The sequence below is a fragment of the Ursus arctos genome, unplaced genomic scaffold, assembly GCF_023065955.2.
Source record: "Ursus arctos isolate Adak ecotype North America unplaced genomic scaffold, UrsArc2.0 scaffold_16, whole genome shotgun sequence".
Classification (NCBI taxonomy): domain Eukaryota; kingdom Metazoa; phylum Chordata; class Mammalia; order Carnivora; family Ursidae; genus Ursus; species Ursus arctos.
In genome coordinates this window covers 54,226,392-54,252,741 of record NW_026622830.1, presented here as the reverse complement: position 1 = coordinate 54,252,741, position 26,350 = coordinate 54,226,392, and the positions used below count along the sequence as shown (strand labels likewise).

Here is a 26,350-nt window from a genome sequence, read left to right as displayed (position 1 = left end):
TATATACACACACACACACACACATATATATACACACACACATATATATACATATACACACACACATATACATATAACATATATATGTAAGTTAAAACATTTTTAAAGGATTTTTCATTGTTCTTTCGAAATTACTTATCTGTGGATAAGTCCATTGCTATGATTTCTTGGCTATTATTAGGCATATCCAAAAATTGTTTCAGAGTAAGAAAATCTAACCTATGAATTGTTTTTTCGTAAATATTTTATTTATTTATTTGACAGAGAGAGTGTGAGTATGAGCAGGGGGACGGGGCAGAGGGAGAGGGACAGGGAGAAGCAGACTCCCTGCTAAGCAGAGAGCCTGATGCGGGCTCAATCCTAGAACCTTGGGATCATGACCTGAGCCCAAGGCAGCTGCTTACCTGCCTGAGCCACCCAGGCGCCCCTAACCTATGAATTGTTTTTAAATTATAATGCAATTGTAAAAAATAAACTGACATGTTTTGTTCCATATACATTTACTTAAAATTTTTTTTTTTACTTTAAAATTCCCTTTTCATTATTTTGGAGTCAAAATGTTTCTTCAGCTCTCACACTTCTTTTATTATAATTCCCCGCAAGACCTGGCTCCTCTGCTTACAGCTAAAAATGCCCCCAGTGCAGTGTCAAGACCTAAGGTTCAGACCAGCGGGCTTCGTGACTCATCCTCAGCCTCGATTAGCCTGTGTTTAATTGGGGAGTTAATATATACACCAGCTGTGGGAAAGTGGACATAAAGTGCTTAAAAATCACAATGATGTCTTTTTTAACAATTGTTCTTCCCCCTCCAAATTCACTGTTCCCTGGGGAAATTAGCACACTTCAGACTGATAATCCTTTCCTGAGGGCTCCTGAGGACAGATTTTTCTCAAATGACATCCCCACTCCTGCCAATACACAAACCTTTGCACTTTGCCCTCACCTCATGTAGCCGCCAGGAGGCACCTGGTAGAGAAGAATTGCTCAGAAGCGGCCAGGAACTCTGGGGAGATGCTGGGGTCCAGGAAAGGGCTGTGTCCTGGGGGAAGGGGAGAAGAGGGAGGATAGTAACACTTAGCCCTTAAACCACCCAGCCTCCTCCCCCCTCCCCCCCCCACACACCCCTTCTCCCTGCCCCAAAAAACTCCTGCTAGCTTTCCCATTCTCCTTCCCCATCCCCTCACCTGCATACTTGGGGGGTGTTTTCTGCAGGAAGCTGGGCAGCCACTCATACAGAACGATGTTCTGAGGGTCAAGAGAGGGCAAAAGGGAGGCAAGGGCTGGAGCAGCCACGCTGGGAGGGGTCTGAGCCCAAGGAAGGCTTAGGTGGGAGATGAGGGCCAGGCAGGGGCAGTCACGAGGGGGGCAACTGCAACAGGACAGGTGCGGAGGCCTGTGCCCCACTAGGAACATGGGATGGGAGTGGGCTAATGACTAATAACCACAGCCCAGTCTCGTGTATAATAGCCCTTCGCCTGCTCCTCATCTTCGGGGTCCATTCCTAGCCGCTAGCTCCAGTTCTGGGGAGCAGTGTCCTCCTGGAAAAGGGCGTTTCCGGGGGCTGCTTGTGCGACGATGGAGGGCTCTGCGGGGCAGCGGCGTCTCCCGCGCAGCAGCCTGGGGGAGGGGGGAGGAAGGCGGGGAGGGAGGACGGAGAGAGGCCGAGTGACGGACCTGGTAGGTGGCGGTGACCCTCTCGCGCGCCTGCTGGAACAGCTCCTCGTCCCCCCATTGCGGGTGCTCGCGGGCCAGCCGCTGCGCGCACAGGTTGTGGTAGCGGCCCCACAGCAGGCCCGGCGCCTGCAGGAAGGGGTCGCGGTTCCCTCGCTCCGCCGCGAAGGCTGGACGCGACGCGGGGCCGCAGGGGAGGAGCTGGGCGGCGGCGCGACCGCGGGCAGCGCAACTTTGCCGTCCGCAGCCCGCCCCGCGCCCCGGCCGCCGCAGCCCGCCCCGCGCCGCCGCCCCGCCGTTCAGCCCCCGGGGCCGCGCTGTTCGGTGGCGGGGTCGGCCGCCGTCCCCACGAGCGGGGGGCTTTGTGCGTCGCGGGGAAGGCGGGGTCGGGCCCCGACGCCAGCTGCCCGCGGGAGAAGCTCCGCAGCGCGTCGCTGCACGAGGGCGAGGAGCCATAGATGGCGCTGCCGTCCAGCCGGCCCGTCACCTCGTTGGTCTGCGGGGGCACCAGGAGGGTGAGCCGGGGTGAGCCCGGGGTCGGGTAGCGGAGGCGGGTGTCGGTGGGCGAGGGGGTGGGAGTCTCTCCCCGCCCAGCCCGGCCCAGAACCCGGGACCCCGCCCGTCTCGTCTCACCAGGTCCCGGGGATTACTGGGGCTCTGTCCGGTCTCGGGGTCCCAGCGGCTCCTCTGGAAGGGGAGGACCACGTTCCCGCGCCGGTCAGGGTCGAACACCGGGTCCCCGGGCGGGATGTGGATGTTGAGAAACTCGGCTGGGCAGCCCGGGGTCTCCACGCTCACCAGGTCCGAGAGCACGTGGTAGCCTGTCCACAACGGGGGAGGGCGTGCAAGGACCAGCTAAGGACCACTCTCCCTTCAGCATCAGGTATCTAGACTCCCCCACTCCCTTTGAAGCTTCAAAAGATGACTCAGCCATTTTTGGCAAGTCCAAGTCTTGACCTCCTCCACCTTTCCCAGTGCTTTGTTACACCCTGGTCCAAACTGCTTTCGTTGCCGGTTTGGTCCTCTCCTTGGTAACTGGGAGGTGCCGGGTGAGTGTGCCTGGACAGTCAGGCTGGGAACACCTGCTTCAACATGCAGCTGGGAGCAGCCTGCCCAGAGAAACTGCCAGTCTCACTGCAACACCGGACACTGGGAATCAAATGTAGGCACCTTGGGTGGCCAGCAGGAGCCCAACATTCCTGTTGGGAGCCAACAACCCACAGTCACTGGGGTCAGACCACCCACCCTAGCACCCCCATTTTGACACCCCGGCCTCCAGCGCTCTTGTCAAAATCAGAACCCTGGCCTGAGACTGTCCCAGGAGTCACAGGGACCATGAGTGAAAACAGGGTCCACCAAGAGCCCCTGCCAGATTATTGTCAGGCTCCAGCCTCTACCTGTAGTCCCATCGGCAGCTCAGTGTGGGGCAAATTTATGCCTCCCCCACTCAGACTTTCTCCCTCTACTTTTCCTTCTCCAGAAAAAGAAATACAAGACATAGCTTTCTTGACTTAAGAAAAATCCTTTTAGGCCCCAGACATCTTGTGATTTATGACTACTCGCTCAAAGCACATTCTTGAGTTATCTTTGCAGGATTTAAACTTCTTTGAATATTCAGATATCAGATCGATTAAAGGCAGACAATTGATGCCAACCCTTGCTGGCCCTTGTGACTTCCATCAATTAAGACCTGGACTCCGTCATTCTATGATGACTTTAGCCTAAATTCTAGGCTGAATTCTCCATTGCACAAGTGCCTTCGTGAATCCATACAGACCCTTAGCTTAAAACTTCCCCAGTTTTGTTATTCGGGAACAGACTGCTTTGGGAAATATCCTCCATGTTTTCCCTTACTTGTTCCAAGTAAAACTCTCTAATCTTGGCTTTCCTGTGTCTTTTGGCTAAATACCCACCAAGAGGCAAATCCAGTTTTGGGTAAGAATACCCCATCCCATTGCCTGCCCCTTCATCTCTCACCCACATCTCTAAGACCCACCATCACTTCTCTCCCTCACTTCCTGACTCCCCTCTCAGACATAGAGGTGTCCAGCTGACCCTACTGGCCTCCCTCCCCCAGAGGTTGAGGCCCTCACCAAAGAAGACTCCCAGCACTGTTCGCTTTCGCAGGGAGGCCTGCCCTGCAGGGCCCCTCGTGGCAGTGTTGCTAAGGTCTCTGGGGTTGGGCAGCTGGGGTTCTCCCAAGGGCTGGTACACACCATCTGCATAGCTGGCTGGAACTAGGCGCTGGAGCCGAGAGCCTGGGGTAGGAGGGGTAGGAACAAAGATAAATCCTCAGTGGGGCTCCCTTACCTCCCCTCTCCCAGGCTTCCATCCATACCACAGATCCTAAAACCTTAAGAATGCATGAGCCTCCGCTGGTACCTGCCAGCCCTTGCCCCTTCGGGTAACCCTGCCCCTAGGCCTGTTTCCACTTGGCCCTCACCTACCTTTGCTGCCCCATCTGTGCTCCATGAGGTTGTGCCACCCATCAAATCGCTGCACCTCCCGGGAAATGGGGTTCTGAATTCCTGTGTGAGAACAGAGGGAAGGGGCAGCTGGGCAAGTCCAGGCATGAGAGGACAGGCAAGCCTGCAGGATATGCGTCTTGGTAGCCTGGCAAGGGGAGCAGCAGAAGGTGGAAACCCAGCACAGTGTGGAAGGTAGGCGGCGGAGGGAGAGAACCAAGGACAAAGTGATATCCAAACTCGAGCTCATTCTTCTAGCTGCTCAGTGGGGGAAACATGGCAGGGAGCCCTGAAGCAGTGGAGACAGGGGCAGTGTGTGCTGACAAATAACCTCAGAGAACAAGACAAAGCTGGAGAACAGTGGCGATGTGGAGGGGCATGCAGGAGCCTTCTAGTGCCCTCACCCCTCAGCTCCCTAGGGACAGGGCAGGACAGAAACCAGTCCCAGCCCTAAGATATACGGAGCAAGAGCCAGCCACTGCCCCAAAGCCAACCACTCTTCCACTCAGGAAAGGAGAGGTCATTCTGTGACCACTCCCTGGGTACGGGCAGTGTGGAGAGGGGCTTGGCCCTCTCCTGCTGAGCAGAGCCGCCCCCCCACCCAGGGCAAGTGTGTGGGCCCTGGGGCTGTGGCTCTGCCGCCTATTGCTATTCTGGTCTCTTTTCCAGTTTCTGGGGGTGGGATCAGGGACTTCCTGGTCAAGGGAGAACCTTGCCTCCTCCTCCTTTGAGGAATCATGTTCCTCATGTAATTCCTCTTATTGACCCTATTATACTTTCCAAAAACTAGGATCTGGGAGGGAGCACTCAGTTGTTGAGGGAAGAACTCAGGCAGTGAGGGAAGAGGGAAAGGTTCAGAATCAGAGATGGAATGGAGGTCCTTCTGGTCAGCAGATCAGGTGACCAGTCAGATTCCATCTTCCAACTTACTCAAAAGTGCCCTGTGCCACATGGTATTTCAGATCCTTAGCCTGAGGCAGGTTAACCCCTAAAGGCAGAGCCTGAGGGAAGGATTTGAGACATGTGGCTAACTGGGAGGTGGCCCAGGATGTGCTGGAGGAAGTGGGGAAGTAAGGCAGGGACATCAATATGGGACTTGTCACGGAGTGAGTTACTGCTGAGGGAAACTGGGGCTCACTCCTGTTGGTGGCCTCTCGAAGACTGTATGGGCACACCTCAGAATTGCCTGTTGAGCAGGGAGGAAGCCAGGGAATCTATCCACCAACTGGCTGAATGTTGCACTAGGGGCAGTAAGTGTCTTCCAGCCCTCAGGTGGAGAAGGAAGGAGAGGCAAGCAGGTACTGGAGGTAGGAAACTGTCAGGGTACGTAGAAACTGCCCGCCAGCTGTGGGTGAGCACAAGGTGGGCTGAGAGGATGTGGCACATGATATCTTCTTCAGGGACCGCACTAAGAGTTCCCACCCAACATTTCCGGTTCTTGGTTGGCCACAGTGTTCAGCTTCCTCTCTTCTCTTGCCACCTAGAAGTCCCCTAGGGTCAGGAACTGTTTCCACTCATAGCTGTATCCTCCATACCTAGCATGATGTGTGCGTCAAATCAGTGTCCAGTTAGGATTTACCAAATGAACAGATACCGCCATATTTGTTTCAGCTTCTCCATGGATTCTTTACTCCAACTGTTCTCCAAAGAGTGCCCTGCCCGTAAGATGGCAGTTTCCCTGCTGCCACTGACGGAGGCCAGGGCTGGCAAGGAATCCATTCCATGTCCCCACATTAACCACTTTTAACCCTCGCTCTGGATGCTGAGGCAGGAGGCCTCTGTGGCTGAACCGAGTCATTGCTCTGCTTCCTGCAAACTCCTGGCAGGAAGCAACCCTTTACTTTATGTGCCTTGGTAGGGTAAGGAGGCATCCTCACTTACACACCACACGACAGCTCTCGTGCTGGCCATCATACAAGTCTTAGAGCTGGTTGGCTCTCTCTGGGTTTCCAAAGATGAGCAGACTCACTGCTGCCCAGATGTCTGGCTGGTGCCTGGTCCTCAGGTAGGTTCATTCACCAGCTTTGTAGTGATGTAGAAAGAAGGCTCTTCTGTCAGCTTAGGATAAACTTAATCCTCTAAGCAGCGACTGAGCAAAAATTTCCATACAGGCAGGGTTTAGGGGCGGCCACCTGGTTCAAAGGGGGATCAGGGGACTTATATAGAGCTACCTTAATACGGCAAGAACCTCAATATCACGTGGGTGGTTTGTTAATTTTCGGCGGCTTAATGGAGGGGTCGGTAGATTACAGGAAGCTAAAGGACGCCATCACTTGCCCCCCTATTCCTTATGAACAAGATACACTATGATAGAATTGGGTGAATGTGACGGGTGAGGGGCAGAGCAAAGCCAGAGAAGGAGACCTGGATGTTTAGCCACCAAAAATTCATCTGACCTCTGCTAGTTTTGTTTTTAATAATGTGAGTGTTTTTGTAGGCAAACTGGGTTATATCTCTGTCAGAAAGAACAACCATCACTCTTGAGCTTGGATGAGTATCTTCTGTTTTGAGTCTTATAGTTTTCGATAAATCCCCTGGAGCAGTCCCTGCCATCCAGATCCTGACCTCCTCAGCTTCTGGCACTGGAGAGCCGTCTCCATCTGTCTAGCTGTGAAACCCTGTTTACCACATCATTAACTGATCAGCAGAGATTGCGGGATTTGTAAATCTCAGAGTTTCTCTGAATGAAAACAGACATTGTGCCAGAAATTCATTGTCAAAGAGGAACATCTAAAATTGGTAATTAGCAACTAAAAAAGAGGCCAGAGTGCCCATCTTAAACCAAGACTCTTCCTCACAGGATGGATGCGACTGGGTGAAGTAGTGAACAGAATTCTTTTCTATTAATAATATTTTTTTATTCTGTTAGTCACCATACGGTACATACCTCGTTTTTGATGTAAAGTTCCACGATTCATCACTTGCATATAACACCAGTGCACCATGCAATATGTGCCCTCCTTACTACCCATCACCAGCCCATCCCATTCCCCCAGCCCCTTCCCCTCTGAAGCCCTCAGTTTGCTTCCCAGAGTCCATAGTCTCTCGTGGTTCATTTCCCCTTCTGTTTACCCCCCCCCTTCTTCTTCCCTTCTTCTCCTACTGATCTTCCTACTTCTTACGTTCCATAAATGAGTGAAACCATATGATAATTGTCTTTCTCTGCTTGACTTATTTCGCTTAGCATTATCTCCTCCAGCGCCGTCCATGTTGCTGCAAATGTTAGGAAATCGTTTTTTCTGATGGCTGAATAATATTCCATTGTATATATGGACCACCTCTTCTTAATCCAGTCACCTGTTGAAGGGCATCTCGGCTCCTTCCACAATTTAGCTATCGTGGACAATGCTGCTATGAACATTGGGGTCCATATGGCCCTTCTCTTCACTCCGTCTGTATCTTTGGGGTAAATACGCAGTAGTGCAATTGCTGGATCAAAGGGTAGCTCAATTTGTAACTTTTTAAGAGACCTCCACACTGTTTTCCAAAGTGCCTGTATCAACTTGCATTGCCACCAACAGTGTAAGAGGGATCCCCTTTCTCCACATCCTCTCCAACATTTCTTGCTTCCTGCCTTGTCAGTTTTTGCCATTCTGACCTGCGTAAGGTGGTATCTCAATGTGGTTTTGATTTGAATTTCCCTGATGGCTAATGATGTTGAACATTTTTTCATGTGTCTGTTAGCCATTTGTATGTCCTCATTGGAAAAGTGTCTGTTCATATCTTCTGCCCATTTTTTGATTTGATTATTGGTTTCCCGTGTATTGAGTTTGAGCAGTTCTTTGTAGATCTTGGATACTAGTCTTTGATCTGGAGTGTCATTTGCAAATACCTTCTCCCATTCTGTGGGCTGCCTCTTAGTAGTTTTTTTTTTTTTTAACTGTTTCCTTGGCTGTGCAGAAGCATTTTATCTTGAAAAAAAATATTATTAATTAAAAAAAAAGAAAAGTAAAGATGAAGAACGTAGGTTCGAAGGAGAGCAGTATGTAATCTGTAGAGAGCTGTTATGGCCAAAATGATTCAGAAGAGCCTTTAATTTAGATGTGACGGTTTATATTTAAATGTTGCTTGTGATTCTGAAAAAAGAATATGGTATGGAAAAGTATGGATTAACATGTGATTTTGTTGTTTACTGGAAACGAAAACTTTTTGCTGAGAAGTTATTATTCAATAAATATTTAATCTGTGTTTTATCTTACAAAAAAAAAAGAATTCTTTTCTACTATATGTGCACTTGGAAGTGGAATCATGTCCTTTCACAAGAAACCTAGGTTTTAAAACACAAAAGATGTTATGTCTTTGTGGGATTGGAAACATGTAAGTCTTCCTATGGTGAGGGGCTGAGTCAGTGGCAGATATGAGGTGTCCTGTGGGTTGATTTATTTTTTGCTAACCTCTAAACAGCCAACACAGAGATGCCTTTTTTCACACAGATCAGTCCCCGAAAGTCCTCAAGAGTGTTTTGTGACCTGAAATCTGGCCGTTTCTTTTTTTTTTTTAAGATTTTTAAAAAATTTATTTGTTTGACAGACACAGCCAGCGAGAGAGAGAACACAAGCAGGGGGAGTGGGAGAGGAAGAAGCAGGCTCATAACGGAGGAGCCTGATGTGGGGCTTGATCCCATAACGCCGGGATCACGCCCTGAGCCGAAGGCAGACGCCCAACCGCTGTGCCACCCAGGCTCCCCATGAAATCTGGCCGTTTCTAATATTGCGCCAGTCTTTGAATATCAGTGTCAATGACTACGAACTACATCATACCAGTTACGTGTCCCTTTTTGAAAGAAAATTATCGTAGCTCAAACATAACCTTACAATTTCAGATATCCTCAGAGTGGGTAACCAAGGCAGGAAACCATGCCATGTATAGAACAATTCCGACTTCAAATACTCCATCCCTTTGTCTCCATAAATCACTGAAACATCTCAGAAATCCCAACATTCCAAATCCAGATAGTAAACCTTAAAATAAGCCTGTAAACATTAGAATAACTGTATTCAAGTGTCACATCAGACCAACAATGGAGTCTATGATTTATTGTAAATCATGTGTGCGTTAGCCCGTCCTCTTTATTTATTACTGCTGTGTTTACTTCATGCATCTGGGCTTTGTTTTTTGAGTCATAAAGCTCATCAACATCTCACTGCTCTAAATACCTGTTCAATTGTGACTACGAATTGCATATGAGTTGGTGCCGATGTGCTAAGCATGACAGAATTTCTGAGTCTTTTGTACATAGTTTAAATTGAAGAAGGTTTCAATATGATTTAATTATAAGGCATTATATTAGTGTCAAAATGAGTGCAAAGGACAGAAGAGAAAGTGTTCTAGGGTAGCTTTATGGAAGGAATACATCTGTGTTAAAGAAGAAATGACACCGAACTTGATAGATAAAACTGCCAATCTCATGGCAGTTGACTTGGCTCTTCATATTCTAGCTAAAGACATTCAGTGAACAGTCAGCCCTGCTACCTCAAGAGCTGCAGGGATGGCATTTCTTAAAGCAGTGCCATCCAGCTGCCTCAGTTTCCCAGGTGACAATGAGTGGTTGGAGTGTATTTGTCCACGTTCCGCTCTGTGCACATCCACACAGCATCGCCTCTGCTCTCCCCTCTCCACTTCTCCCCACACCCCCTGCCATTTCATCTCCTTGACCCAGTCCCCTCTCCTCTCTCCTCAGAATCCTCCAACAACTTCCCATTGCCGAAGAAAATGGTTTGCGCTCCTTAGGCTGGTGAGCTCGAAACTGCTACCCAACATCCATTCTTCCTTCATGTCTTAGGACACTGATTTTATTCCAGGAAGAAATGCCCCGCTAGAAAAGAGCACTGACCAGCCTCCCTTGCAGCCAGGGGTGGTCTCAGAGCTGTATGTGGAATCCCTGGGGCTTCCTTAAGAAAACTCTCGTAGGGGAGCTAACTCACCTGAAGAGGCATGGCCTATCATCCTTTTGCTTCTCCTTCTCAGGATCAGACCTACAACATGGACAAGATGGTGGGGGCGCCTACTGCCAACAGATAGCCTCAAGGGTGGAGAATCAGAAAGGTAGATGGAGCCTGGGTTCCCGAAGCTGTCATACCAGTTCTAGAGAGCCGACCTCCTGACTTCTTATCCATGAGAGAGTTATCACCTAATATACTGAAGCTACAGAATTTGGATCTCTGTCACAGTGGCTGACCCAATTGCTAATGGATACGGTTGGCATTGAAGGGTCTCCATACTTGGCTCCCATCTTCCCTTCCAGCTTTTGTGTCACTTATTTCTCAGTCCTGCCTCAAGATAATACCAAACAGACAATTATCTTGGACTCCTGCCCAGATTTGCCAGCATGCCACTTCCGGTGACTTTCTACTTCCTCCCAGATGGTCTACGATCAAGCCTGATTGCTCCTTCCACCCAGCCTTTTAACACGATTTAGGGCAGGATCTCTGACAGCAGACTCTCTGGTTCTACCTCTTACTATTATCCTTGAGGTCTTCTTGAGCAACTTATGGGGCAATGGAAGTGTCAGACTCTTTACAAGGAAAGAAATCATACTAATTAGGAGAGTAGACAGTGGTCTGAACTCAGAAACCCAGACAAGGGTTGATAAACCCATTTCCATGAGGCCCTGGAACTATGCTTGAAAAAAATTTTAGGAGACCTACTCCATTTCTCTGCTTGAGTTCCCTTTCCACAAAGTGGAGACTGATGGTTTATTAAGATTTGGAAACGATAGGAGAAACAAAGGGCACTTTTTAAGGTTCAAAAATGTTTGTTTCAGCCCAACAGCATACGTGGTTATGAATGCCTTAAAAACCATCCAGGAACTGGTAAGAGAACCTAAACTCGAATGTTTTCATGGAAGTTAGCCTGTAATTTTCCTGTTAACATGGATAATTTATTCACTCCGGCCTGTGCTGAAATAGTCACGCCCACCTCTGTGTATGTTGCCAGGATCCGGCTTATTGCACTTTTAAGTCCCCAGGCTTGTTTTCTTCATTTGCTCTAATACGAGAACAGATAAACCAGGGGGCAGTGATACGTTTTTCATTTGGTGGATTTTAAAAAGCTTTCTAATGATCTTCAGAGTATATGCACCAGGAATCAGGACAGGTGGACAGGCCCTGTTCAGGGCTGGGAGGTGGGGTCTGGCCTCAGCTCCCTCTGGGCACCTGGCCGGTCACGCCCTTGCTCCATTCCTGGACACGGTGATGGAGCGCTTAGCTGCGCTGGGCTTGTCAGCTTCCTTCCGGAACGTGGACCTTTATTTTAAAGATGTGATACTTTGAAGATATGATCTCGGTCACCAGGAAGAGAAAGCTCTTTCACAAACAATATGATTGGAGCGACTCCTCCCAGAGCCCCTGGTCAAGAAGTCAGGCTGTAGCTGCTAACCGTAGTCTGTCTGAGCTCCCACCTGCTAAGAAAACCCCTTCTCAAAGAGACAAAAGCTGCTTTAAAGGAAAATGAGGCTATGGGTGAATCAGCACTCTAGGTGAATGGCTACAGCCTCTATTTCCTACGAAAAATGAAGGAAAAGCAGGAATTCAGTTGGATAATTCATAGGTGAAGGAGATTAAGAGGTCGCTTGTGATGAGCGCTGAATAATGTAAACTGTTGATATTGTACCCCTGAAACTAATATGACACTACATGGTAACTACGCTTGAATAAGAATTATTTTTTAAGATTTCATTTATTTATTTGTCAGAGAGAGAGCGCGCGAGCACAAGCAGGGGGAGTGGCATGCAGAGGGAGAAGCAGGCTCCCCTCTGAGCGAGGAGCCCGGTGCGAGACTCGATCCCAGGACTCCGGGATCAAGCCCTGAGCCAAAGGCAGACGCTTAACCAATGGAGCCACCCAGGCATCCCGAACTTTTTTTTCTTAAAGTGCCTCACTAACACAATGATGAGGTTAGATTTTAAAATTGGATGAAAACATGAGGCAAACTTTTAGTGATGTCGCTTGAAGTTGTGGCCGATTTGTCATTTTGCTCTTATTCTTCATAATCTCTACCGGCCGATTGACAAAACCTCTTTATTCACAACAGGATTCAGTCTCTCTCTACCTCTCTTTCTCTTTGTTTTTATCCCTCTTTTTAATCTGTTAGGTCCTAATTTAGGGCTTTAGGTGTAAGTTTATAAATCTTTGGGAACGATCTCGGTCATTGAAGTTCGTGCCACGTTCAGAAGCACCATTAGCCTATTTAACAGGCGGGAAGCATGAACGTCAGCTTTGCTGAGCCGCCGTAGGTCAGAAATCAAGTCCGTGTTGGAGATTTCAAGTGCACTGACTGTTTTCATTGAGCCAAGTTTTTTATCGTGCTATCCTCTGAGAACAGGTGGCCATTTGTGAATTCAAAGGTGTTTACTAATTTGTCTGCTTGCTTTTCTCTCCCTCATAAATAACGATATAAATACGTAGTCACACTCGTGAAAATCAAGCACTCGCGTGCTTTACTTAATCACATGGAAGCCCTTTCACCATTAAAAGCAAACGATCTACCGTCTGTGTTTGTCTCATCTGCTTCCTAACACCCAAATGAGGTAACAGGTTCATAGCGCAAAAAAATTAAATAACTTTACCCATAAAATTAAAGAGACCTAGAAAGTTAGCGACGGGTAGTTGAGAGATTTCAACACATTTCTTGAAAATGGCAAACACAGGAAATGTGTGGACCCACAGAGAGAAAGAAGCCGCTGCCCACTTTACCCTAAGAGATTGCTGCTGGGACATGGGGGCTGGACTGGTTGTCGGGATTCCAGAGGCTTCGGTCTGTGAACCGGCAGGTCTGGTGGAGATGGGGAGTAAGGAATGGAGCCAGACACAGTGGAAGTGAGGAATGTTTACACAACTGCTCCTGAGAGTCCCTATCTCCCATGTGCAGAATCCCCCTCGAAATCTGGGGACCCTTCTCTGAAAAATCTGCAGGTACTGGGAGGGGTGTGTTCTCATGAGTGGTTGTCGGTGCTTTTCAAATACAACCTCCGATTCTGGCCTCTGCAGAGTGTGCAACTTGCCAGTTGGCCTAAACCTACTCAGTTGTGTCATTAGGTCCTGACACCCCAATTAGAATAATGCACAGTGGGCTTCGCTGTAAGGGACTGCACCAGACTCCTCTAACACTGCTTCAGGTCCTCTGGGCCTCAACTGTTTCTTGGTCCAGCCACTGCTTCAGTGGCCACTTGACAGGCTCCAACTGCCTTTTTGCAGATGCAATTCAGTAACGTCTGTGGAGCCAGTCCTTACTGGCTTGGGAGGATTAAAACAGCCGTTATTTAAAAATTAAGTTATATAAACTTACAACTAAATAAATTATATAAGAAACAAAGGCAGTGAATATTCAAAACTCATTACTTTTTACCTATTTTGCTACATTTTACTATTATTTATACTCTGGAGTATATTCTATTGTATCTGTATGATGCCTATTGTACCCGTTATGGTGAACATACCATACAAGACACCGTTTTTCCGCATCTATATTGAAATCAGCCGTGGTGAGAATTCACACCATGGAAATGGAGAGCCAGTCGTCAAACATTTAGGACCACCACACTGGTGCCATCAGCCAGCACATGCCTCATACCTGCCCAGCACACCTTTTACTTCCGCCCTGGGGCTTAATGAGCGGACTGAGTTGGGACACTAGGAGACCATGCTTGGAGCCCGCCACGTGCCACCTGAAAGTGCTGGTACATGAGCACCTTGTGGAGTTACTGCTCTTTGGCAAACGGGAGATGGGAGCTGGTGGACAAACCTTTGCCCCCGTCTTCCCCCGGACAGCTTGTCTTCCTTCCACCCCATCTGAGAACATAGTCCTGTTGTTAGGACTGAGCAACCAGCGTACTCAGTGGCAGCCGGCATCATCCTGTCTCCTAGTACCAGCTCCCCCTCCTTAACCCCATTTCCTTATTCCTCTGCTCTGGGATTGAACTCTTTGATAAAAATAGCATGTTGCCTCTGGCTCTGCCTTCTAGGGAGGTCAAGGTAAGGTGAGTCCTAATAAGGAAAGTCAGTGGGGGGGGGGGTACTGGGAAGACAGGGGATGGTGCTAGATCCAAGGCCAGAAGCAGCAGGGCTGTCATAACCCCCAGTTGAAGAGACGAGGGCAGGGAGCAGTCAGCAAAAGCTGGAGGGTGAGTCATTTTGAAAAGATCTGAGACCTTCTGCTGATGAGCACAGACAACCCGAAACAACATGCGGGGAGGAAGACAGGAAAGTAAACGCACAGACCACACTCTGTTCTCTCGGTCTCGTCTCTTACCAGCGTGGGTCCACACTCTGTTCTCTCTGTCTCGTCTCTTACCAGCGTGCCTCGTTGACCAAACACAACTGGGAGGGCAGAGATCAGGAGGGATCGGGACAGGGTGGCAGGAAGGGCAAATGGAAAGTGTTCCTCACAATATCCTGGAGCAACGTCTGTCTATGAGCAGTCACAGCACTCAGGTGCACTTTCCACCCAGGAGAGCGTCTGGACGTAATATTGACCAGCTGTCTCGACAGCAAACAGACAGCAAATCAGCTGTGTGTGTGTGTGCGTGTGTGTGTGTGTGTGCGTGCGCGCACGTGCGTGTGTGTGTGCGTGTGTGTGTGAGAGAGAGAGAGAGAGAGAGAAACCAAAACAAAGAAAAAACTGATTCTGAAAGAAACAAAGACAGGAACTTGAGAACAAACTTATTATACATCTATGTAATAGGAATAGGGTGTTATGAGTAAAAGGAACAATCAGATAAACACGAAAGAGTTTTTAGAAATTAAAAAATGATTATGGAAGTAAAAATTTCAATAGATGAAGTAGAAGATAAATGGAGAAAAGTTTTCCAGATCCTAGGGCAAAGCCTTAGAAAATATGAGTCCATAGATAAGAGTCACAGAAGTTTCATCCAAAATAGTAACCCAGGAAGAGAGAAAAAAAAAATTGAAGAACATATCAGCCATAGCAACATTTTTTCTAGATACATCTCCTATGGGAATAGAAACAAAAGCAAAAAAGGGGGGGGATAAACAGAAGGGGGAATGAACCATGACAGTCTGTGGACTCTGGGAAAGAAACTGAGGGCTTGGGGGTGGGGGGATGGGATAGACCGGTGATGGGTAGTAAGGAGGGCACGTATTGCATGGTGCACTGGGTGTTATACGCAACTAATGAATCATCGAGCCTTACATCGGAAACCGGGGATGTACTGTATGGTGACTAACATAATATAATAAAAAATATTATTAAAAAAATAAAAAATAAATAAACTGTTGGGACTACAGCAAAATAAAAAGCTTTTGCACAATGAGGGAACCACCAACAAAACAAAGAACCTACTGAATGAGAGAAGATATTTTCAAGTGATATATCTGCTAATAGGCTAATCTGGCCAAAATATGTGAAGAACTTCTACAACTCAACACCAAACAAACAAACAAACAAACAAACTACTAATCCAATGGAAAAAACTAGGCAGACGCCCTGAATCGATGTTTTTCCAAAGACATACACCCAGATGCCCAACAGACACACGAGAAGATGCTCAACATCACTGATCAGCAGAGAAACGCAAATGAAAATCACAGTGAGACGTCATGTTACACCCGTCAGAATGTCTGAAATAAAAAAGGCAAGAAATAAAAAGTGCTGGTAAAGATATGGAGAGAATCGAATCCTCGTGCACCGTTGGTGGGAATGTACATCGGTGCAGCCACTGCGGAAAACAGTATGGAGTTTCCTCAAAAAATTAAAAATAGAATTCCCAAAGGATCCAGTAATTCCACTAGTAGGTATTTACCCAGAGAACACAGAAATACTAACTTGAAAAGACATATACACCCTGTGTTTACTGCAACATTATTTACAATAGCCAAGATTCGGAAGCAGCCTGTGTCCGTCAATAGATGAACGGGTAAGGAAGATGTCTCACACACACACACACACACACACACACACACACACACACACACATTACACGACCATAAAAAGGATGAGGTTGTACAGTTTGAGACAACATGGCTGGACCTAGAGGGTATTACGCTAAGTGAGTAAGTCAGACTGAGTATGACAAATGCCGTATGATCTCACTCATACGGGGACTCTGAAACAACAAATGAATAAACAAACAAAAAACAAAACCAGACCTACAAACACAGAGAACAAACTGATAATTGCCAGAGGGGAAGGCTTTGGGAGGTTGGGCAAAATGGGTGAAGGACATAGAGGCTACAGTGATGGCATGACCAAGTCACAGGAATAAAAGACACAGCATACAGATATCATCAATGATACTGTCAGAGTGATGTATGGTGACAGATGGCAGCCACACTGTGGTGAACTTAGCACCATGTATAATCTTGTTGAATCACTACAGTGCACACCTGAAACTAATGTGACATTGTGTGTCACCTATACTCAATTTTTTAAAATATGTTCAGTTAGCCACCACATGTGACATCCTTAGTTTTTGATGTAGTGTTCAATGATTCATTAGTTATGTATAACACCCGGTGCTCATCACAACCCATGCCCTCCTTAATACCCGTCACCCGGTTGCCCCATCCCCCCCACCCCCTCCCTTCTGTAACCCACAGTTTGTTTCCCGGAGTCCCTAGTCTCTTATGGTTTTATATTCAATTTTTTAAATAAAAAGAACATACTGAAAACAAACAAATAGATAGATACATAGATAGATAAAATATGAAAATGTTCCAAGGTTAAAGATCCAAATCTTCAAAAGGACTAGACCTTTGTACCCCTTTATTGACCAGTCACTGGACATGGGCTGCCTTCAGGGAGGGGGTGGGTGTAACCTTGAGTAAAGTGGCTCCCTTCAGCCAAGGCAACGCCTGGAGAGGGATTTAGCCATTAGCCATCAGCAATCAAGACCTCTGGCAGCAGGGAAAGAGACTCAAGTCCAGTTGCTGAAATAGACATTCATGCCATCTGGGAACAAGCTTGTCCAGGATTCTGCTTTGGGCATCCCCTGGGAAAACAGAAGGGGAAGGGCAGTGAGATCAGCTATAATCCCCATAACTGCTGCTGGTCTGGAGGCTGGAGCTGATTCTCCCTCCTCTATTTTATACCCTCACCTCTCGTCACCTCTGGCACCTCTGCTGGACTGAGATTGTTTCTCTGGAGGCTGGGAGTCTGAGATCAGGGTCTGGCATGGTTGGGGGCGGGCATCTTCAGGGTCTCTGACTTCTGTTGTACCCTCAGGTGGTGGAAAGGGCTAGGGAACTCACTCAGGCCTCTTTTGTAAGAACTGTAAACCCATTCATGAGGACTCTGCCCTAATCACCTCCCAAAGGCCCCACCTCCTAACTGAGGGTTAGGTTTCAACATATGGGTGTGGAGGGGGGGACGACACATTCAGGCTAAAGCAACCTCTATGCCAGTGGCTCTCACAGGGGGATGATTTTGCCAGCAGGGGATATTTGTGGATGTCTGCAAACATTTGGATCACAGCGCGAGAGGGAGGGGCGATACTAGGGCATCCGACAGGTGGAGGCAAGGGATACTGCTGAACATCCCACAATGCACAGGACGGCCCCACACAACAAAGAACGACCTGGCTCAAATGAGCATGCTCCATGAGCATGTCGGCAGTGCCAAAGCTGAGCAGCTCTGCTCTATGTGATAGAACACAGGGCTTCGTTAGCACAGGATATTTGGGCCAAAACTGCAACTGGGGTAGTAGACCAGAGAAGGGAGCAAGACTAAACCAGTAAAATGTCAAGAAAATCCCACCGAGGGCCACTTTGGCTCAGCCCTGGTGAAGGGCACACTTGGAGTTGACCAGTCAGGGTGGTCAGCCCCCGTCTCCACCCCTGGACCACCCCACCCCAACCCCAGTGAGTCACAGGTCAGGGCTGCCCCCAGGGGCAGTAAATCCCCAGGCGTTTGTGTTTTCTGTCTGCAGGCAAAGTGAGTTCCCACAGTTTGGGAACAGCCCTGCCGAAGAGGCTCAGGAGGCGGCTGTGGAAGGTGAAGCCAGCCCAAGAGCAGGTGCGCCAGAAAATGCAAAGGGCCCGAGGACGCGTGGGTGGAGCTCTGACAACACCGGATCCAGACTGAAACCCAGATCGACAACGATTGAGGCGGAGAAGGCAAATCGAAAGTAGAACCAATTATCTTTCAAGTTTATATAACTGTTTATTTAAAAGCAACTCTGACATTTTTTTCTCAAAAACATCCAGGCGTGGGGGGTGGGGCAGGTAGGGAAAGGTTGGTAAAAGGGTACGAACTTTCAGCTATAAGATAAACAAGGTCTGAGGAGCCAATGTAGCATATGGTGACTACAGTGGATCACGTTGTATTATTTAATTGAAATTTGCTAATTGAGCAGAACATAAATGTTCTAAACTCCCCCCCCAAAAAAGATAAATATGGGAATTGATGGATGTAATTAGATGGTGGCAACCCTTGTAGGATGTATGCATCTATCAAATCACCACGAGGCACATTTTAAGTATCTTAGAAATTTCTTTGTTAATTATACTTAAGTGAAAGTGAAAACAATCAGGGTAGTATTAATGCTTCAGCTTCTCCCGAGCTCCCCTGTCTGCCACACTGAGGCTTCAGCAACCCTGCCTGGGATAGTAGAGGGGTCTTGCAGACACAAAGAAGGATCAGAGTCTTCCCAGCCGCGTCATATCTATAGAGAGCAAATAAGCCAAAGGGGTGGGAAGCCACTTGCTTCAGCAGGCAAATTCAATGTATTTCCCAGATCTACAGTAATGAACTTTGCCTCAATAAGGCCTTCGGGTTGTGAAAAAGAAAGTCCATCAGTGACTTCCTCAAGCACTGAAGGGTTTAGTTAAGGTGAATCAGAAGTTATCCTCAAAATGCTTTTCCCCTAAGTCATACTGCAGAAGCTTGCTTACAGACTTATTTTCTTCCTCTCAATATTTTTTTCCTTGCATCGCTAGAGAGAAGCTTCCAGAAAGAAATTTTAGAACTCTTGTTTCTTTGCTTCTTGTAGGGGTGGGAAATGGATCAAAGATGTCTCCCCATTGCAAATCGCGGCTCAGATTTGGCTTTTCCATGATGAATTTGATCATTGCTGATAGTGGGACCAGATAACTCTGATCCAAATACTGTCCCCCCTGAAATCCAAGTTATCTGTCCGGGTGGTTTATGTGAGCTTAGCCAGAAATTGTCAAATCTCCACGAAGTACTATGTAAGCACCTGTGGTATAACTCGATTTACTTTCTCTTTTATTTTTCCTTGTTTTTGTATTTGTTTATTTGCTTTTTGTTTTTTTAGAACAGTTTTAGATATACAGAAAAATTGCAAAGGTAGTAAAAATATAGCCCCCTGCCCACAGATTCCCCTATTATCAACGTCTTCCACTAGAATTGAACATTTGCTACAATTAATGAACTAATGTTGACATTCTTATTAAACAGTTTATAGTTTATTCAGATTTCCTTGATTTTTAACCTAATATCCCTTTTCTGTCCCAAGATCCCATCCAGGAGACCACATTACACTTGATCACTATGTCTTCTTGGGCTCCTCTTGACTGTGACGGTTTTTCAGACTTCCTTTGTTTTTGATGACTTCGGTAGTTATTTTTTAATTTAGTGTTGTTAGTTACCCTACAGTGCAATATTGGTTTCTGGAGTAGATTTCAGTGATTTTTCACTTACATACAACACCCAGTGCTTATCATGACAAATGCCCTCTTTAATACCCATCACCCGTCTAGCCCATCCACCCCCCACCCCCCTCCATCAACTGTCAGTTTGATCTCATCATTAAGAGTCACTTATGGCTTGTTTCCCTCTCTCCTTTTTTCCTTTAGCTCCTTCCCATATGTTCATCTGTTTTCTTTCTTAAATTCCACGGAGATCATAGGGTATTTGTTTTTCTCTGACTGACTTATTTCACTTAGCGTAATATACTCTAGCTCTAGCCATGCCATTGTGAATGGCAAGATTTCATTTTTCTGATGGCTGAGTAGTATTCCATTGTGTATATATACAGCACCTCTTCTTTATCCGTTCACCAGTCGATGTACATTTGGTCTCTCTCCATGGTTTGGCTATTGTTAATAATGCAGCTATAAATATCGGGGAGCACGTACCCCTTTGAATCTGTATTTTTGTATCCTTTGTGTTAATACCTAGTAGTGCAATTGCTGGATCATAGGGTAGTTCTATATTTAACTTTTTGAGGAACATCCAAAGTGTTCTCCAGAGTTGCTGCACCAGTTTGCATTCCCACTAACAGGGCAAGAGTTTTCCCCTTTCTTTGCATCTTCGCCAACACCTGTTGTCTCCTGTGTTGTTAATTTTAGCCATTCTGACAGTGGGAGGTGGTATCTCATCACGGTTTTGATTTGTGTTTCCCTGAGGCTGAGTGATGTTGAGCATCTTTTCATGTGTCTCTTAGCCATCTGGACGTCTTCTTTGGAAAAGTGTCTATTCGTGTCTTCTGTTTTGAGAAGTTACTGGCCAGGTATATTGCAGGATGTCCCTCTATGAAGATTTGTCTGCTGTTTTTCTCACCATTAAAATGGGATGATGGGTTTTCGGGAGGAAGCTCACGGAGCCATCTTCCTCACTTCAGAGCAAGGGCACACACTATCGACATGAATATGACTGCTGATTTTGCCTTTGAGCACCCGGCTAAGGTAGTGTTGGTCACGTTTCTCCACTGTAAAGCTCCTCTTTTATTTCCCCTTTCCACACAGTGCTCTTTGGAAGGAGGTCACTGTGTGCAGCCCATCCTTAAGGAGTAGGGAGTTGTGCTCCACCATGTTGAGCCTGGACTACCCACATAACCTACTTGAAATTCTGCCTGGGACTTTTGTCTCTTCTGCTCCATTAATTATTCATCATTTACTTGTATGGGCTCATACTCAGTATGGGCTCATAGATATTTATTTTTTATTTTACTCCTGCTTTATTTAATACCATTTTATTTATTTTCTTGCTCACATTGTTCTAGCTTTGGCCATTGAGATCTCTTTCAGCTGGCTACTGTGGTCTTTTGACATACCCCCATCAGTGTGTGTGTTACATTTTTTAGTGCTTTTTTATTTTATAGCACTATAAGTCTCCAGGCTCATCTGGTATATTTCCCACCCCAGTTGTAAAATAAGCGATTTCTCCAAGGAGCCCTGATTCCTTTTATTGGACGGTGGTATTCGAAACCAAGATCTGGGCACTAGGCGTGTTCATTGCCATGAGGGTGTCATTGCTTCTAGGCTGTCTCAAGCTGACAGAGCAAAGAAATACATGTATAAACACACATATCTATCTGTAACCATGTGTACTTACATTGAGTTAAACATGAGTTCTTACTGATATCTCTAACTCCATCCCATTACCACGTGGCTCATTCCAGCTTCCTCCCCTTGCTCACATGCAAATTCCCACTCCAACAATGAGAAACTGGCTCCCATCATCACCATCCATCAGCGTAATTGTTCTGTTCCATATACAAGTATAACAGCATCAAACTCGTTAACTCTTCCCCTATGAGAAATAAGTTGATCAAATAGAGCACAAGGTTTGGTGAGGTTCCTTTTGCCTTTAGGAGTATAGACTCCATGCATTTCCAAAGTTACTTGGGGCAACACCTTCCCCTCGATCCCCCTCCCTGACTCTCTTCAGTGAAGTTATTTCATATTTGCAATACAGTTAGATTCTCTTATCGTAGTTTGCATCTTCCCCCTGGGATTCTGCCTAATTTGCTTCAGATTGGTAAATTTGAAGTGGTTTTTCTTTCTCCTTCAGAGTGCATCAAACAGAAACCATAAAGAGCAAAATCATTTTCACTGGTAATGCAGTGACATAAAAAAGTTGCCATCAACTCTCTGAATACTTAGAAGGTGTAAAGCAGGCCACATGTTAAGGAGAGTGACTAATTGTTTAACTCCTATGTAACTATATATTCAATTTTCCTCTAAATCACAAAATGATAAAAGTGGTCCCTACCTCTCAGGGGTTTTGTAAGGTTTAAATGAGTTTAATACACTTGACAGCCTCAGAACAGATTCTAGCACCTAGAAAATGCTTCACAAATGCCCTGATTATTATTACCATCAACAAGCTTTCAGTGGGAGAGCACTGTGGCATGAATAACATCTTAAAAGATCATTCTGGAAACTGAAGTCAGGAAGTGAAGAGGCTATTGTTAGAAATCCAAGCGAGGGGTGGGGGCAGCATGGGGTCAAGTATGGAGAGAGGGAGAAGGTTAGTTGCCAATGGGTATGATTGGATATGAGGTGGAAAGAAAAAAGTCAAGGATCATACATAGTATTTGTCTTGAACAACCAGGTGCCAGAAGAGTGGTGTCATTTACTGTGGGGAGAAGACTGGGGGCCTTGGTTTGGATAATCCTGAAAGCAGAGCCTTCCCAAAGTCTATTTGGAAGGTGGTCCCAGAAAACTGGAGCGAGGGATAGTGACAAAGGATGTGTCATTGGGCTGTTATTGGGATGACCCATTCAGATGAGTCATTACTATGGGCCACTGGACTCAGTCCCCCTGAGGACATGCTTCAGAGTTGTTCCACCAAAGGATAAGGGGGTGGGATGTTTACCTACCAGCCCCTACTCCCTTTGGTGGAGGGGTACCCTTAGAAGAATGAACTTCCCCATATTCCCTGCCCTTCCAGCACTTGCTATAGATTATATGGGCTTCCATTAGCGTTAGAGAAAGCCTTGGGGCAGAAAAGGAAAAGGTGCTGTGGTGGCAGAGGCAGGAAGCTCTTGGTATGCACTGCAGCTACAAGAACATCAGAGGTAGTCGGAGGCACCCAAAAAGTTGGCTAGACTGAGAAAGAACAGGGTGCCAAGGGTGGGGTGGAGCACAAATTAAGGTTTTTTCATTTTCAGTTCAATGATTATTTACCAAGCATGGAGAATACATAGTGCATGGGAGATAGACATGAAATACATACCACAGAGAGTAGAGACATGGTCCCTTCTCTCAGGGAATTACATGTAGTAATATATTGGAATGGAGTGTTTTATGACATGATATGACAGGATGTGACATAATATAGAGCACTGGCTATGGAGTCACACATGTCAAGTTTAGGTATGCCATTTCCACCTACATGAACTTAGGACATGTTGCTTGACCTTTCTGAGACTGTTTCCTCATTTGTAAAATGGGTTAACATTAGTTCCTCCCTGAGAAGTTTGTGTTGAGTATTACATGAAATGACGCACATGACGTGCCAAGCACAGGGCCTGGCACAAGGAAAGCACTCTGTATCTATTAGCTGCTCTTGCTGCTGCTGATTAAGAAGAGAGGTAAGATATTTGTCGCAATCATTATAAGGCAAAACGATTTTCATAAGAAGGCAAAATCTTATCTCTCAGCCTTCTCCTAGTTAATTCTAGTTACCTCTAGAATGTTTTTAAAATATTTATTGATTGATTGATTAGAGAGAGAGCGAGCAGGGGGGAGGGGCAGAGGAAGAGGGAGAAGCACACTCCCTGCTGAAATCAGAGCCTGATGGGGGCTCGATCTCATGACCTTGAGATCATAACCTGAGCCGAAATCAAGAGTCAGACAACCAACCCACTGAGCCACCCAGGCACCCCTAGTTACTTCTAGAATTTTGAAGAAGACAAACGATAGGCCCAATACCTGATTATGTGATACATTCTTTATGGCTACAAAGTGAAGAGTCACCCAAGAGGAATCATTTAACAATATTTCACATACATGCAATCTTATCCCTCTCCAACCTCAGAATTTATTCATTATAACCTTAGAATCCCCCATTTGTATCAAGAAGGGGACTACAGAACAATTTTTTCACAAGAATTATAACCCATGCTACCACCATTTAATCACCCTGATGTCCTTATGGCTTATCTTTAACATTTTTAGTCTTTTCTCTGTAGATTGAAATCAGAGATCTCAGTTTGGAGAATGTATGCATGCATATGTTTGTATGTATGTTTAAGTGTGTGTGAGAGAGAGAGAAAGAGAGAGAGGAGCTGTACCAGTTTCCTGTCACCACGATAATGCTGCATAACAAGTGATCACAAAGTTAGCGCCTTCAACAAGAAGCATTTAGTGATTTAGACTTGACTAGGCTGCACAATTCTGACTTAGTGAGACCCACTCCTAAGTCTGGGAGGCAGCTGGTGTTGGCTGATCAGAATGGACATGGATTTGGCTGGAGTGACTAGGGCATTTAGACTCGCTTCACCCTCCTCATCCTCCAGCAGGCTAGTTCCAGCGTGTTTTCATTGGTGAAGGCAGAAGAGCAGGACAGGAAGAGCAAATGGAAAAGTGTTGTCTCACACCCCTGCACGCATCATATCTGCTGACGTTCTTTGGCCAAAGCCAAATCAAAGGATGAGAACAGAGGCTCACCTCTTAGAAGTGAGACAACTGAAAAGGCACATGGTAGAGGGCCTGGATACAGGGAGGTGTGAAGAATTGAGGCCATTCTCACAGTCTGTCATGGGGTAGGTATCAGAGCCACTGTGGAAATGTTTTCTAATTCCCCGCACATGTCCTCTCCCTGCCACAGGGACCCTGACGCACTCTGGTCACCCCACATTGCTGGGTGGGAACCGCTTCCTCACAGGCTCTACACAAACAAATCTTCCTCCCAGACCCATTCCGATTCCATGTGGGTCATGGCTTTCTATTCGTATGGGAATTTTCTACTGTATTTAATAAAACACTTATTGGACAACGTGCTAGTTCTGGGGATCCTGAAATGGGTAAGAGACTGTTGCTGGCCCCAGGGCACCTGAGTGGTGGAAAAAATAGCATGACAAACTATTCTAATGTGACCCAGTAGGGGACACAATAGAGGACAAGGCAAAGTGCTATAGTGGCTGGGAGATCTGGGGTAAGACTTATTCGTCTATGTGTTCTGCTTTTACTTCAAAATGCAACTTAAAAAATAAATTCCAGTTTCTCCAACAGACATGGAACAAGAACAAAGGAGATGATGTTGGTGGGAATGCAAACTGGTGCAGCAGTGTTGAAGGTAGTATGGAGATTCCTTAAAAAATTAAAAATAGAACCACCATATGATCCAGTAATCACACTACAAGAATACAAATATGCTAATACAAATAGAAGAAAGAATACAAATATACTAATTTGAAGGGATACACACCTCTATGTTTATTGCAGCGTTATTTACAATAGCCAAATTCTGGAAGCAGCCCAAATGTCTATCAATAGATGAATGGATAAAGAAGACGTAGTAAAGTTATATTTTTTCGATATATATATGGACTACTATTTAGCCACTAAAAGAATGAAATCTTGCCATTTGCAATAACATAGATAGATCTAGAGTGTATAATCCTTACAGAAATAAGGCAGTCAGAGAAAGAAATACCATATGATTTTACTCATATGTGGAATTTAAGAAAGAAAACAAATGAACAAAGGGGGAAAAAGAGAGAGACAAACCAAAAAATAGACTCTTAATTGTAGAGAACAAACTGATGGTTACCAGAGGGGAGGTGGAAGTGGGGATGCGGGAAACAGATGAAGGGGATTAAGAGTACACTTATCTTGATGAGCACCGAGGAACAATGGGATTGTTGAATCACTGTATTGTACACCTGAAACTAATGTAACCCCATATATTAGCTATACTGGAATTAAAATACAATACAATATGACACAATACAATACAACAAATTAAATAAATTAAAAAAGAGATGGAGGGGAATCTTACAGATCAGAAGAGATTTAAGAGACACAGAATTGCAACCTAACCATAGTGTGAATCTTATTTGAATTCTGATTCAAACAAACTGATAAAAATTATGTCATTTTTGAGATAATCAGAAATTTAAATAGTAACATTAAGAAATTACTGTCAATTTTTTGATCTGAAAATGGTATTATTGAGGTTATGTTATATACTTAAACATTTATGAATGAAGTCACACAATGTTTAAATTTTGCACCAAAAATAATATAGGATGGGGTGTGGATAGACAGAAGCAGCCTTGGGTTCATGGAAGTTAGGGCTGGTGGTCAGCACATGGGCTTCTATATACTTCTGTTGACTATTGTGTATGTTTCAAATTCTTCACAATAGAAAGTTAAATAAATACACCCATCTTCCCTGGAAAGACGGATGGAATGAACCTGCTTGATTCTGACTGTTTCCAGAACACCCCACATTCATGGTCCAGTCCACACCTAATCACGACTGAGGAGGGGCTTGGTGTTCGTCATTTATATATCTCTCTTTCATTGGTCTGGTACCCAAGGAATCCAGAAGTATGTGGAAACAGA

General features: G+C 45.9%; 1 protein-coding gene across 1 annotated transcript in view; it reads right to left on the bottom strand.

Moving 5' to 3' along the window:
• Positions 1 to 26,350, bottom strand: part of LOC125281939 (dual oxidase 1-like) — a 383,795-nt gene that overhangs the window by 23,280 nt on the left and 334,165 nt on the right. Inside the window, 9 exon segments of the mRNA XM_057313042.1 lie at positions 944 to 968; positions 971 to 1,039; positions 1,185 to 1,245; positions 1,675 to 1,847; positions 1,973 to 2,044; positions 2,047 to 2,167; positions 2,305 to 2,492; positions 3,765 to 3,929; positions 4,119 to 4,199. Of these exon segments, the coding sequence (XP_057169025.1) occupies positions 944 to 968; positions 971 to 1,039; positions 1,185 to 1,245; positions 1,675 to 1,847; positions 1,973 to 2,044; positions 2,047 to 2,167; positions 2,305 to 2,492; positions 3,765 to 3,929; positions 4,119 to 4,199 (955 nt within the window).